Genomic DNA, 15,669 nt, shown 5'->3' with positions numbered 1-15,669 from the left:
ATGTGTGTTCTTTAACTGACTTGGAACCTGCACTAAACTAAAAACATTCCAGCCAACCAGAATCGAGTATTCAGACAGACAATGGTATAAAAGAAATTATATTACAAATAGATTAAAAAAATACTTCAGTAGTTTACTTATCATTTGGAGATTAAGTATTGTTTAACTTTAAATTATTGTTGAAAGTGTCTCACTTGTATAAAGCACCAAAAGGAGAATAACAAATATTAACAAATCAGACATTCACTTTATTAAACACACACGCGCGCACGCACACACGCGCGCACACACCTCCACTTCCAGTGTTATTACTGGGTGGAAGCACAGGCCAGAGTAATCTGTTTCTGAATAATAAATACAAAGTACGTCAGATGTATCAACAAGCAGCTGGTAAATAGTTTCAAATAAAGATTGCATAAAGTTGCATAAACTCATATTACCTCATCAAGTACAGATGTTATCTGGGACAGGAAACATTGTAACCAAAACATTATAAAACAGTGTTTCAACCATGAATAAACAGATTAAATTATTATATAACTGACAAAAAATGTTGACTTTTAGGCAAAATTTACAGTAAAAAAAAACTATGCAAAATGTATTTACTTGTGAAGTGAGTCATTTCTATGCCATTTTGGAAGCATACATTTAAAAGATGAGAACTTTAATATTAACAGGCATATAAACAGTGTCATGATCAATTTCATATTTTTTGTAGATAGTATGATGGATTTTCAAGTATATTCCTTTAAATAATATAAATGTCATGCAAGGACACTGTCTGTCTCTCGTCCTTTAGTGTCTGTCATGTGTTTTCCACAGCTCAAGATCAATATGGTGTAGTCCAGAAAAACAGGATTCTTGACATCACACAAACACCTGTTGGAGGACAGATGGGGGGACGTCTGCGGCCTGCAGGCTCTGGAGCAGCTGCCGCACTGTGGCTTCTCTTCCGTTCCTCTGTGTCCACATCACCAGCCCCGCGAGCACCTGACTCTGAACCGCGAGGGGGTGGTCGGCACAGCACCGGTACAGATCCGCAGAGGACAGGCCCAGGTCCAGCAGCACAGACTTCCACTCCGAACCCAGACGAGCGGCCAGTTGGTTCAGATGCAGCATGGTCGGAACAGTCAGAAGGATGTGGTCAGGTACACCACACTGAACTGAAAACAAAGAAACAACCTATGATTTTCAAAATACAGTCGAAGTCAAACATTGTGATCCGTGTTACACAAGCACATCTCACTACGTACATTACTGACATAATTACAGTAAAAAAAAAATACTGTAAGGAAAATAGGGCATTTGTTCGTAATTCAGAACTGGTTACATTTTTTAAGTGATTTGTTAATTTTCGTGATGTTATGTTCTGTTAGCGATTCTTTGACATCTCTTCTTGCATTGACCTTTCTGTTTGCATGTAGCAACTAACATACAGTATGAACAGTGCAATCGAATAAAAAAAAAATTACGCTTTTGAACTTCATCAGATCAGGCCACCTTCTTTCATTGCTCTGTGGTCCAGTTTTTGATGCTCAGGTCCAGTTCTGATGGGTCAGCATGGGCACCCTGACTTGTCTGCGGCCCATACGCAACAAACTGCGATTGAGTGTGTATTCTGACACCTTTCTATTAGAACCAGCATTAACTTTTAAAGCAAATTGAGCTACAGTAGCTCATGTGTTTGATTAGACCACACGGACCAGCCTTTGCTACCCATGTGCATCAATGAGCCTTGGCCACCCGTGACCCTGTCACCGGTTCAGCACTATCCCTTCCTTGGACCAATTTTAGATACTGACCACTGCAGACCGGGAACACCCCACAAGAGCTGCAGTTTTTGGAGATGCTCTGACCCAGCTGTCTAGCCATCACAATTTGACCCATGTCAAACTCGCTCAAATCCTTACGTTTGCAAATGTTTCCTGCTTCCAACACATCAACTTTGAGGACAAAATGTTCACTTGCTGCCTAATATATCCCACCCACTAACAGCTGCCGTGATGAAGAGAGTGTTATTCACGATTACTAGTTTTATTCACTTCACTTGTCATAATGTTATGCCTGATCGGTGTAGTTAGGAAAAATTATGCTGGGGTTTAACACTCTTATTCATATTTATTATATATTACAAATGTTACATACAATAATTATAGATAATTATTATCATTAACACAGCATTGTAATTAAAAAAAAAATATATATATATATATATATATATATATATATATATATATATATATATATATATATATATATATACTTTTTTCTTAGTCAAGACCAGTTACTTGTGCATGTGTAATTCTGACCTCAGTAACCCTGTGGGCGTATGGGTGAGAAAACAGCATCTCATATGATGTGAGCATATTTATTTGAATAACACTGAAACTGTACCATGACCCTCGGTGGAACAGCTCATACTGCTGAACAAAATATGATAATGACAATAATCCAGTAGCGATAAGTCTGTATATATTTGAAGCATCAGTAAGCCAAAGCCGATTGACTTATAATTTACATGCAAGACAGAAAAAGCCTTAGAATTATTGAAAACGTAAACATCATTTGAATTATATTAGAAGGGAAGAACTGGGAAAACATGTTTAACCCATAAATTTTTTTTTGAAAGTGGCGACCTCAACATCCAATCTTTTCTTTCCATCCCTGCGCAATAAAGACACATCAATGTTTTTGTGCGCAGAGAATAGAGATGTGTTTTATTTGAGCAGTGGCGATGAGTGGAGCAAAGGTCAGTTTGAGAGTTTGTTTTGAGTGTTCCCAAATTCTTTACAAAATCAAGGACGTCCATTGATTTCTGCCGTCAAGAGACAGGAGCGGCCACACCGGGCCACGAGAATAACAACTCTCTAGGACAGGACATCCTCAACTTCTGTTCTGAGTGAAATCTAACACTCCTGCGATTGAAATTTCATCATATTCTTCTATAATTTTTGTTTGCTTTGTTTGCTAGAACAAAGTTGTTTTAGAATAAGATTGTTCGGCAAACATGTTTGAAAAGAGTCATTATTTGTGCAATTCCGTTCTGTGACACTAACAGGTGAACAAGTGTGCAGAAGTGGCACACTTCAGAAAATGATCTCTTCCCGGGCATTTATCCAAGTTCAGTATAATTCTCTCATGGATTTGGACACTTTGCGGTAGTTCTTCGCGGTTTAAAAGCTTCTAGACCCTAGAGACAAAGAAGATTAGTGTGTTGAGGTGCCCCAACAATCAGCGATAAACACCACAAAGAGGATTTCATGCAGCGAGTGCTGGTTTAGCAAACAGGAGGAGGGGGGTGGAAAGATCCATAAAATGTCTGTGGTAATACTTTATCTGATTAATGGCACATGGAGATATAGAAAGAAAAGAAGAAATATATAAGATGGCTAGAGACAAAGAGAGTAAAGAAGAAAGTGTAGAAAAGACATTGGGAAGGAACGTAGAAATAGGTAAACAAAAGGTATCGTATCCGGTAAAGTAAAAATTAATCTGTAACAGTGGTCAAAACAGTGATCAGTGTGTATGTGTGATGTTTTTTAACGTTTTAATTCTAAAATATAATACAATAAATATAATAAAATAAAATACAAAAAATGTGAATAAAGATTAATTAAGTACATTGTAAGTAAATTCTCATATGTACAATGAATAGCACATTTGTAATAAAACTTAATTAACTTTCAAGAACTTGCTTCAATCTGACACGGAAATCAAAGAAAATAATAACAAAATGCAGTTCAGTAAGTGAATTAAATATTGATTCATAATCCACTAAGACTCAGATTCAGTGAAGGATTATGTTTAACAGTTTTATTAAAAGATCTGACACAAGACTCATTTGATTTTAATTTCATGGTCACATTTTGTTTGTTTGCAGTCTTGCCACTGTATACAATATGCTATTCACAGGCATAATTATCACCCAAGTTTATTTTATTCTGCTGACAAAAAAATCCATGCTAATATAGGGGTTCTCAAGACAAAAAAAAAAGCATTTGAGTGGCCATGGGACTAACAACAGGGCAGTGAAAAATAGAAGTTATTATTTTTTAATTTTGCTTTATTTTGAGTGTCTGTAACTCACACTAAACATGATTTAAAAAGTGCAAAACACACTCATTTTATAGAATACTAATGGAAAATGTACTGTATAATTACATTTGGTTAAAACAAAAGAAAAAAACAATGCAGACTTAATATGAGAAAGAAAGAAAGAAAGAAAGAAAGAAAGAAAGAAAGAAAGAAAGAAAGAAAGAAAGAAAGAAAGAAAGAAAGAAAGAAAGAAAGAAAGAAAGAAAGAAAGAAAGAAAGAAAGGGTGCTCTGCAAAGAACATTGCCTGTGTTTCGTTGAAATGCTTAACTTTTTCTAAGAATTGCTTCTTTTTTATAGGATGGAGCATTCCAGCTTCAATTTCCATGCGTACATGCGGGCGCTTAACTCCAGGCTGCTGGAGGGAACAGATCGAACACTTTAAGAATGGAAAAAAGCCTTGATCTGAGGGGACAGTTACAGTATCTTTAGGCTGAAGAGAACTTATGGAGACATGTGAAGCTCTGATGTACAGTATAGCCTATCCATCACGCTTTTGTTTTAATAAGTGTCTGTGAGTGTGTGTTTAACAGCTGCAAGTGTTTACAAAATTAATTAAACATCCCTGTGAGAGTATGCTGTAAATTTGAAGGATTAGGAATATGTTTTCTTTAAGGCAATAAAATCGCACAGACGTGAGTGAGTATATGCGTGTGTTTGTGTGTGTTCATTTGAATTTTCTAAAACAGGTCTCTCTCTCTCTCTCTCTCTCTCTAAAAAAAGTTAATTCGTTAATTTTGGAATTTTGGGCAGGGTGATAGTGAACCACCCACAGCAAGCTGTGCCATATCTCTGGAAAATTCCATTCAATCTCACAAAAAAAGCCTGCTTTTCAACAGGCTTGACGTCATAGGACAAGGCTTGTAAATCTGAAGTTAAAAAGAGAGCTTAGAAATCAGTAAAATATACAATATAAAACACTTATTGGTTTATAATCATTTATGTAACGTCTAACTTAACATAAACATGCAGGATACCATGAAAATGTGACAGTATTGATGATAGGGACAGGAGGGTTCACTGAGGATATACATTTACACTGCAAGTCTTGATTCCCAATCCTGATTTGTTGACTATATCCTATCTCTTTTGATGACCAGCTTCTTTTAAAAGTGACCCATCTCTGATATCCGCATGTAGACTATACACTTGGCGAAACAACCCACAGACACACTGACCTGGAAAAGCATAGGGCAAGTAAAAATTGTGCGATTTGCAATGGACGCAGGTAGATGATAATACAAGATTTTGCTTTCCGCACCATCTTTAAAGATCAGCAAAACATTAGTCTCTTAAAGGCCCACTGAAGCGCTTTGAAACGCGCCGCATTATTCAGTGTGTTGACGTAATTTCCCCTGAAACGGCTCCAGCTGTTAGCAGCTCCTCCCCTTTTTTGAAACAGCCAATAGCGTTTCATTAAAATACAGTTTAACGACCTTTCTGTTTGGTAAAGCCAGTTTCCTCTAACACTGTTTACCATCATAATCTCCTAAATATCACTTTGAAATGCAGCATTCTGTGCAGAATTCAAATGGGTCCGATGTTTGTTGTCTGTGCCGAATTGCGCATATGAGCCGCGCTGCGCTCTCGTGTCTGTAGTCTAAATTTAGACCAGAGCTGTTGGTGTGTGTGCGCTGCTTCGGTGAGTGAAAATAACGTGAAAAAAGACTTCATTCGCCTCAAATGAAAGCATATGTACACTGAATCGTTTCATAATGCATATATAGTGTGCTATGTTGCCCATCACAATGTAGAAATTAGTAAATGTGTTAACAACTGACCGATTTCAGCCGCGACTTCAGCAGTGTAGGGGGCGGGCTTTAGATTCTAGAGAGCGTTTTGATTGGACAGAAGATTTGATGAGAAGGTGAAGTCTGCGATGATGTCATCAAAATCTGAGATTCACTTTAACGGAAGTGAGAGACTGTAAATTTTGAATGCTCATATCTCCTAAATGCAAATTGTCATAGTTTTGGAACACACCAGCTTATTCATAACTTTAAGGCTAACACAGTCATACTAAAAGCTAAAAAACTTCAAATTTGATTTCAGTGAGCTTTTAAGGTGGAGAAAAAAAGAGGAGAAGCCCATGTTGCAGCCTGGGCATTTAAAAGATTAATGTGATCGCCACCATTGGTTTTACAATGGCATACGAACTGAATATCCAAACTGTCTACATACATGACAGACGCAAACGCCTTCATAGTCGATTTATTTCTATTTGAGCCCTGAAACCGATCTGAGAATATTATAACATGTTTTTTCCTGCTTACACGTTCGTGGCTCATAACCTAAATGCGTACTTAGACTCACTACAGATCTTCAATGTGAACACAAGACAAACATGGCATCATGTTAACAAGTCTCAAATTACTCATGTGTATATACATTTTTTTTTTAATTTCTTTTTTATTAAACTGGTTTGATGTGATTGGCTTCTTCTATGACCTGTCTAGTTCATTATTGTGATTTTAGTACATTCCAGTAAGTTTTTATCAGACTTCAAATGTTCCACATTCCTTTACTTATGACCACAATTCTGCTTCTCAGGGAAGGAATTAGAGTTAGATAACTGTGCTCTAAACTGGAAAAAAATAAAATGCAGACTGAAAGATAAGATTACACCTCTTCCCAATGGAAAGTCCAATTGAAAATATGTGGCTTATGTGTTCGCTCAAAGAAAACAAATGGAATTAACACTTAAAGCTACACTATGTATTTTTTCGCCGCTGGGGGTCACTAACCTCTTCAAAACAATAGCAAAGGCGCAGATTAATGACAGTGAATGAGAGTGATAACATGGAACTAGTCATACCGATGGATCTCATAATGGTTATAGGTAGGGATGCAGCGATACCGATACCAGTACCAGTACTCGGGTGTTGGTCCGATACGGTGCTCAAGTACTCGTAAAACTACCCCGATACCACTTTAACGCACCTTCGGATGCGGAGCCGCGAGGAGAGTTACATTCGCTGTGCACACCGCCAGGTGAAAGGGGTCGTGTGCTTTCAACGCGCACAACTGCGATGACTTCATTTTGCCGCACGCACCTTCTCACTAGTGCGGACCATAGGGGTGCGGACGCGGCGGCAGTGAGTGGGCTATAAACCAAGCTGAACCTCTCGTCACGCAGATACCTCTCGGTAGTGAGTAGTGTTAAAAGTGAAAGTCTGTTTAGTAAGCATGTGCGATCCATTTAAAAGAACACTATAGTCAATTACCATCCTGAATGCCGCTAAAAATAGATTAATTTCATGCGAATGCTCGCCTTGCATGATCACTGTATTAAACTTGAACGTTCACTGAAGCAACGTCAGCCATTATAGACATTGATTCAAGTCAATGTACAGCGCAGGACTAATACGTCAAACCTAATAGCCTATATTATAAACAGATTTCCTCCAATAAATGTTAGCCCACAATAAACCACGGCAACTACTTCTTCATTACCATTGCAACTAGTTGCGTGTCCGGGATGAATGCGCTTCTCGTGTATGAAAAGTATGCACACATGACGGACGGCAAAACTGCAAAAAGCTTGTCGTTAATTGTTATACTAGTTTGACATAACGTAAGAAAACAGAAACGTTTTATGTAAGCTTTCACAATCCTCCCTCACCTTCGTGGACATTAATCTGAAGCCGTCACGAGCACCAGAGAAAACCAACGCATAAAGCCTGAGGTTAAATTAAATTATTTTGTTTTCCTGCAGATACACTTTTCAGAATAATATAGTAATTTCAAGATATAACATGTATATCTTGAAATTCCTTCCTTGTGTCGTGCTGAATCAGATGCTGATGTCGATGATACCGGATATGTTAAGATCGAATGAACTTTGTAACCGCAAATTTGGAGTCTCTTAGACCAACTCCATAGCCCCACCACCAGTTAAAAAATTCAACATTTAAACTGTTATAACTTTTGAATCATTTATAATAGAAAAATTAGCACAATTCAATATCTTACATTAAGGCTCCGCCCATTACAGTAACGGCCATTTTGAAAAAGTACATAATTCAGTTTTTTCGCTACTCCTCCTTCAAAATTTGTCAAATTCTGACAAAACTTGGTGGAGAGAATCTTTGGACTGAACCGCACAGAAATGACTGAACCGAATTTTTTGTCCTTCTGGAAGAAAAAAAAGTAATAATGTCTTGAACCCGAGGTTGACACAAAATTGGTTCTGAGACTGTGTCTCGGCCAAACGTTGACAAATCGAAATGAGAATTGGTATGCTTCATCAAAACCATGATGTGAGGGTCCATGCCAAAGTTGGGAACAGCACCACCTAGGGGTAATGAGATATGAAAAATGGACGGTTTGTAAGAAAATCACAATCCTGGTGTCCTTGTGTCATGCCGAATCCGATGCTGATGCCGATGTCATGCCGATGATACCGGATATGTTAGGATCGGATGAACTATGTAACCGCTATTTTGAATTTTGTCATAAAATGCAATATCTTTATCATATTTGACATATCTGCACAAAATTCTATATAATTTATGTCATTTTGAATCGCCTTTAGCCGATTCCGACGATGTCTCATTTGTCATTTTCCAAACTTGTCCGCCATATTGAAACTAGTGAAAAACTAGTTTTTTTTGCTACTCCTCCTTCAAAATGTGTCCAATTATCACAAAACTTGGTAGAGATGATCTTTGGACCGAGCTGCAGCAAATTTTAGAATTTTCAAAAAAGTAACCATGTCTTTATTCGTTCTGTGTTAAACTGACGCGTGTCATTTGTTCAGATTAGTGCTGTTATTGGTTGTTGTCTCACTACAGCATCCTTTTGTGGGGCTTTGCAAACCTGTATTAATTCTAGTATGGAATTTTTTTTGCAATATTCACTCATCATGACAGAGATGTTGACTGCATGTTGGCTGTATGAGACTAGCAGTAAGCTACATAGATGTTAGAACATCATACTCGTGATATTGTAATAATTCATCATGTTGAGCTATATAAAATTGATTAGTTTACATGCAAGAACGCCATCTATGTCAAGCCAAAGTTTGTTTGAAAAGCTCTTGAAGTCTCGACAATACTAGTCCTCTTTAGATTTCTCATTTTGTTCCAAAGTCTGCTTGCTATGATCCATAATGTTTGTGCATGGATGTGGCAGCTCTAGACCTTACGCAGTTGTCCACGTCTGTTGCCATGGTTTCTACGACAGTAAAAGTGTAAACTGAGGGTAACTGGGATATGACATCATTGACAGGCAACTCCCTCACACGTCCTAGTTCCTTGGTTAAAAACTCAATTTTCTCATGATTTACAAATAGTTGGAAACAAGTTGGGATATTGTAAGTTCTTAATTTAAGAAAATGTCTAACACTGGCCTAGTGGTTTTTGGATATTGTACTGCAAAGATCTTACACATTGCACCTTTAGGTTAAAACATGCAATGGATGCTAAATACAGAACTACTATCAGACCATGTAATATATTACATGGTCTGATAGTAGTTCTGTATTTAGCATTGCATGTTTTAACCTAAACCATCTATATATATATATATATATATATATATATATATATATATATATATATATATATATATATATATATATATATATATATATATATATATATATATATATATATATATATATATTACAGGTGTTTACATGTGTGTATATATATATATATATATATATATATATATATACACACATGTAAACACCTGTAAAAAAACAATACAGAAAATTCCTGCATATTTAAACAGTACATTGTGCCCTATTTTTACACACTTTTTTACAGTGTATATATGACACACACAATCATTTCTCATTTGTAACAAACATGAACAATGAGCAATACATTTGTTACAATATTTATTTTATGTCATAAATCCAGCTGTTAATATTTGCTCAAGTTAGTTCCCAATACTAATGTTAACAAATACAACTTTTGATTTGAAATATTTATTATTGTTATGTTAAAATTAACATGAACTATAAGATAAATGCTGTAGAATTATTATAATTCTTAGTTCACGCTAACTAAAGTACTTACAATAATTAAAAATATAATCTAATAATAATAATAAGATAAAAATTTATAATATTTTGTGGTGGCGTCGGTGAAAATACAGGAAGAAAAATTACAAATCTGAAGTGACTGTGCCAGCGCAAAAGTACACATTGTGGTTGTTATTCTTCAGATCACTGACACAATAAGTTGAAGTCATTAATCCATCTCCATATAAATAAAGGCAGACACAAAAATCTCTCTGTTGTCGAATTGTAAAAGATTTGCTCCTCGACTCGAGACAGATGGTTTCGTGCTATGAAGTGGCTCAAAATGTTCTAATGTCGGACCATAAATCTAAGAACTATTAATTGTCCTTAATAGACACCATCTGAAAGCTTTGGCTTTGGGCACATGAACAGTGAGATAAAGCAGCGCTCTTGTGTGGCTAAATTGGCTATGTACATCCGAGTGTAGAGGCCAGCTGGAACAGCCTAGCGTTGCAGCCTGCTTCCACATTCTGACAGGAAGACCCCGCAAGCCAATGTTCCTGGAAATCAGACTGTATTAGAGATGGGTGGAGGGAGTGGAGGAGGAGAATCGATGCGATGTTCCAACAAAAACAAGTGAACAGCACTGTGCTGGCTTGTTTCAAAAGCAAGTCATAGAAAGTGCCTTTCTCCGTCCACCCGCTGACAAAGGGGGCGAGTCGCACGAGGGGAAGAGTCCGACACTAATGCGATTGTTACTAAGAATACAAGTGGGGTAACTTGTATGCTATTATTGATTCATTGCTTAAATGCTTTAACCATTAAAGGATTAGTTCACTGAAAAATTAAAATTTCCTGAACATTTCCTCACCCTATGCCAAGACATCCATTTCCGGAAAACAGCCGAGCACACACACCTATAACACACACACAATACATCATGGCATTATCCCTGGATAACGTTCAATTCACTATACGTTCGTATTGTTAAACACTTACACGCTGATTTCTACAAAAACATACATTTGATGCAGTTTTACTCTCTGCCTGCGATTTCGACTCATGACCAGGAACAAACAAACACACTTGCAGAACTCTGTTGCTGCAAACTGCATCCACTGTTTCCTTAATGCTGGGTTATTTGGGAAGCTGAACAATGTTATATTCCCTCACAACCAAAAACACGCTTCTTTATTGACATTGTTGATTTTCGTGGTTTAAAATAACAGCACTGCTGACGGCTTCGGTAACCTCAACAAAGCTTGTTCATGGTTCTCGTTTATTCCGCTCTTTATGACGTCATACAGGACCATACTCTGGGAAAAAAAGTTCCAAAACTTGTTCAATTTGCCACAGAAATACTCCGTCATACGTCCAACTCATTTTTTTGAAATGTTCACAAGTGATGTAATGGAAGTTTATACATCCAAGTTGATTCCACTTAAAAATGTAAGGCAGCAACGTTTTTTTAACAGTGTTTAATTTGTGTGCCAGTTTGGACAGGAAAACTTCCACAATGGCTCTCAGCTATAAACTAAAAAGCAGTCACCGGGGAATCTGGACATGCTAACTTAAGCCATAATGGAAGTCAGACGGGGTAAATTTGTCTAAGGGCCTGCCACAGAACATTTCGCCTTGTAAACAACTTAAAATTCAGAGCCTTACAGCTTCAGGTATGATAATTCTGAGAACCCGTAAATGAAGGCTTAAGGTACAATTTGCATAGTTTTTCTTAAAACGAGCATCTCATAAATAAACATGCAAATACGCATGACCCGCAGGTGTGCAAATGGACTTGACAAATGAGGATATCATCTCCCCACTTGACTGATTTCCGTTCAAAAATAGGTAATAAGATGATAAGGATTGTGCATGTGTCTCCTTTATTAATGTGTTCGTGACATTGCAGATTCAGCGCCCGTCACGATTGAGGATAAAAGCAAATTGAATGAAAAACACGTTTCCATGCCAACGGAATGACATCATTGCTGTCAAGATCCAATTTCATAGGGACATGAATATTAATCATTTGAGCAGCGGATGGAAGACAAAAGTGGGAAAGGAAGAACTAAGCACCACAAGTGTTTTGTGTCCCTGAACGGCCTTTGACAGTTAAACGTATTAAGCTAAACAGAGGTTTAAATTAAAGCAAGTACTTAAGTGTGAAGAATGTTTGCTCAGAGTAGCGCTTGTCCTTGACTTCCTAGAAATTTGCAAGCATGCTTCTTTTTTTCCCCCGTTTCTTTTATGCTTTCTCCCAAACCCCACCCCATCCCCCCAATATATTACCATCTAAACCACAGTAAGTCAATAAAATCTTCAGCTCAGTAACTGGAGACGGGAGAGAGGGAGAGCAGCCAACAAACGGCTTTGATTATATTTTTCCTAGAAAGGAGGATGCTCAGCGAGAGTGCTGGGCCGCAGCGCAAGTGCCAGGAATTAATGCAGCTTTCATGGAAAACCAAGGCAGCGCACCAATCCGGGCTGGCCTTGAGAGACTCAAAACACAACTTCAGCTCCTTTTTTTCTTTTTTGTACCTTGCTTTTCCTCTGTTTATCTTTTTACGTCTTGTTTTTGTATGAGTGAAAGGTTGTTTTTTTTTTTTTTTTTTTTTTCAAAGGTGTTCTGGGGTTTGGTTGACTATATGACTAAAAATGGGAGATGCGGAGTGTGAACGTGGGGTTGTTAGTGGGTGTTCTGTTCTCTCATGGGGAAACAACAGAAACCACACAATAAGCTTTCTTTCAGCAAAACAGCAGCTGAAATATAGTGCACAGTGAGGACTTTTCTTTCCTCAAATATCTGTGCAGTTCAAACAAGACTCGTAAAAAATGCATTTCACAGACTGTATATGCAAACACATTGGCTTTCAAATCATATGGAAAGTTGCTATGCTTTAAATGCGTCTGTTTTAGGTTCGCTGCTAGAATTAGTTACAGAGGGATTAGAGAAATGGCAATTAAACCACATGTTATTTAACCCTCCGGTCAGATACGGCAGATGCAATGGCGTGACCTCCACATTTCATAACCTAATCTCAATCAAAAGATGAATGGTTTCATTATGAGACAGAGAGTGAAATCAGGTGAAATGGGGAGGGAACGGAAACATGTAGTGCAACTGTGGCCAAATGGACAAATGAGAGCTGAGTGCCTTGAAATGGCTTAGAATAATGTTATAAAATGCACGTTATGTTAAAAAAACATATAATTAAATTACAAACGATACAATTTTGTAATTATATAGGCTATATGTATAGGGTAACATGGGGGAATATGCCCTCAGTTTAGCATGTGCAGGATGATGATGCATCAGCCAATATGTTATAAGAAATTAATAAAAACATAATTATGTTGCTGTAGCACAAAATGTCAAATATTAAACGTACAAATTACTATATATAGTAATTTTCAACTGAAGATTAGTATAGTATAGTACTATGATATAGTTCTTATTAATATTTATATATTTTTAAAACTGTAATTCATGTAAAATACTAAATAAACTATTGTATTAAACATTTTATTTTGCCAATTTAGTTAATTGAATAACTGATGACAGACAAAGCAAAATCCCACTAGAAGCGATTCATCTGAGAAGTAAAATTATTCTACGACTTGTATACAGGCATTTGAATATTTACTTATTCAGTTGCCCATGTTTTAATTGAATATGTCACACCATGAAATCAAATTGAATGATTTCACTTAATTAACCTATAGCGAAGATGTCTGAGATGTAGGCTATATAATTCATGGAAATACTTAACCCCATTAATTGCAATATTAATTACAAAATAATAACAAGTAACAACACACCACTCAGCCTCACTTATGTGCCAATTCTGGTACCCCAAGGGTTTTGATATTCAACATTGATATTCAATATAATAGGCTACAATGTCATAAATCACAATTTTCCAGAGACAAATGTCTAAATCTCACAAATGCTGATATTCAGATTAAATTACTAAATTAAAAAGCGGAGCTGTGCTGAGATTATGGGACATCTATGGAGAAAGAAAAAAAGGTGGAGGCGCATCTTGCCCCAGGGGGCATCGATACCCATCTACACCCATTAGCCTACACAAATTATTATTATTATTTATCTATTCTATTTAAAGTTGTTACATTATTATTCATTCGGTTATTTAATTGTAGGTTGAACCTGTACACACACAGGCTAATGTATTTTTGTCATTGTGACAGGAAGTTCTTTTGTCAGATCAAACGATAGCGAAATACATACAGATCAGGACTCACCTGTGAACGGCGGAGGAGGAGACTCGGTGTCTTCCGCACACAGTCGCAGTAATTTGTCTTTTATCCAGGGGAAATCTTTCTCTAATGACTGTGTAAAGTGATGGAAGGCGCGTGAGCCGCGAGTTGGCAGAATATCCAGCAGCTTTAACGTTTTTTTCCTATTACACGACTCAGACTCAATCTCCTCTAAATGACTCTCCGTTAATATCTCCTCCTGGTATAAATACTGTACGATCATATCGTCCACTAAAAGCTCCTCGGTCAAAAAAAGCCGCTGAGATCGGAGCAGTTTTTTGTGTTTTGGGTCCATATTTGAACCCGATGACCGAGTTATGCCGAATGTTAACCAAAACAACTGAACTCTAAAGTAGCCTACTACAATAACAGCAGGGTAAATGGCGACAAATCCTTGTTAACCTATCGATATTGTTGTTAAATGCATATGTTTGTGAATTTAGCACAGAAATACCACAACTTTGCGTTGTTGTGTATGTTTTCTCTATTACACATGACTTTTCCGCGTCATGTCGCAGTTATTTCTACCGGCTGGAAACGAGGTGCAAGAGGAACTAATTTTAGACATCTTTGTTTCCTCCCCACGTTTGTGTAAAAAAATGGGTTATTTAGGCTATTATTTGTGCAGAAATAATGATCACAAAACAAAATACCATGACAAGCCTTATTTTAGCCTATACAGCGTTCTCACTTTTTTTCTTGACAAATGGACCCAGACTCAACCAGAGACCCTCAATATAAAACTTGATTTTGTAGGTAATACATTAATACACTGTATATTATTAAAGCACCACAATTATAATTTTCTTTTATTAAGAAAATCTAATGTTTAATATGTCTTACTTTCAAAGACAATCCATTGAAAATGGAAATGTGGGACCTCGTACAAAGAATGTAAGTGTGTGTGTGCGTGTGTGTGTGTGTGTGTGTGTGTGTGTGTGTGTGTGTGTGTGTAAAAGTCTGTAAAAGTAGGACACAATGTTTTGTTTAGTTTTGTACATGTATTTTAGCCTAGCTGTATTTTGAATTATGCATTGCATTAGCTTGTGTTTTAAGGGTTAATGGACATTTTCCGTAAAATGACTGGATAGTGTCCTGGAAGAACATTTACAGTATATTTATTTATTTATTTTGCCTAATGCCAAGTTAAAACAATGTTATTGTAGTAACAATTAAACATTGTATATTAAGCCGTCCATGACATTGTCCCCTGATTAGGAAAGTTCTGTTGTATACATATTTCCATGTCCTCGTGACTTTTGTATGAAATGCTAAGCTTTTGTTTTGCCCATAAATTGGCTTTGGTCTTTCAAACGCTGGTTCTGAT

At 36.9% G+C, this 15,669-nt stretch overlaps 1 protein-coding gene across 1 annotated transcript; it reads right to left on the bottom strand.

Moving 5' to 3' along the window:
* Window positions 1-227: 227 nt before the first annotated feature.
* Window positions 228-14,890, bottom strand: cradd (CASP2 and RIPK1 domain containing adaptor with death domain). Its single transcript, XM_067427190.1, has 2 exons — window positions 14,328-14,890; window positions 228-1,163 (listed from the first exon to the last, which is right to left on the bottom strand). The coding sequence occupies exons 1-2, from the start codon at window positions 14,635-14,637 to the stop codon at window positions 868-870; spliced, it is 606 nt and encodes a 201-aa protein (XP_067283291.1). The 5' UTR covers window positions 14,638-14,890; the 3' UTR covers window positions 228-867.
* Window positions 14,891-15,669: the final 779 nt, after the last annotated feature.

The sequence above is a fragment of the Pseudorasbora parva genome, chromosome 20 (genome assembly GCF_024679245.1).
Source record: "Pseudorasbora parva isolate DD20220531a chromosome 20, ASM2467924v1, whole genome shotgun sequence".
NCBI classification, from domain to species: Eukaryota; Metazoa; Chordata; class Actinopteri; order Cypriniformes; family Gobionidae; genus Pseudorasbora; species Pseudorasbora parva.
Note: the sequence above shows the minus strand (reverse complement) of the source record. Positions and strands in the feature narration are given on the sequence as shown.

Coding starts and splice junctions, on each gene's coding strand:
- cradd (XM_067427190.1), bottom strand. CDS start 14,637: ATGGACCCAAAACACAAAAAACTGCTCCGATCTCAGCGGCTTTTTTTG. Junction 1,164..14,327: donor TCCTCCTCCGCCGTTCACAG/GTGAGTCCTGAT, acceptor CTTTGTTTTCAG/TTCAGTGTGGTGTACCTGAC.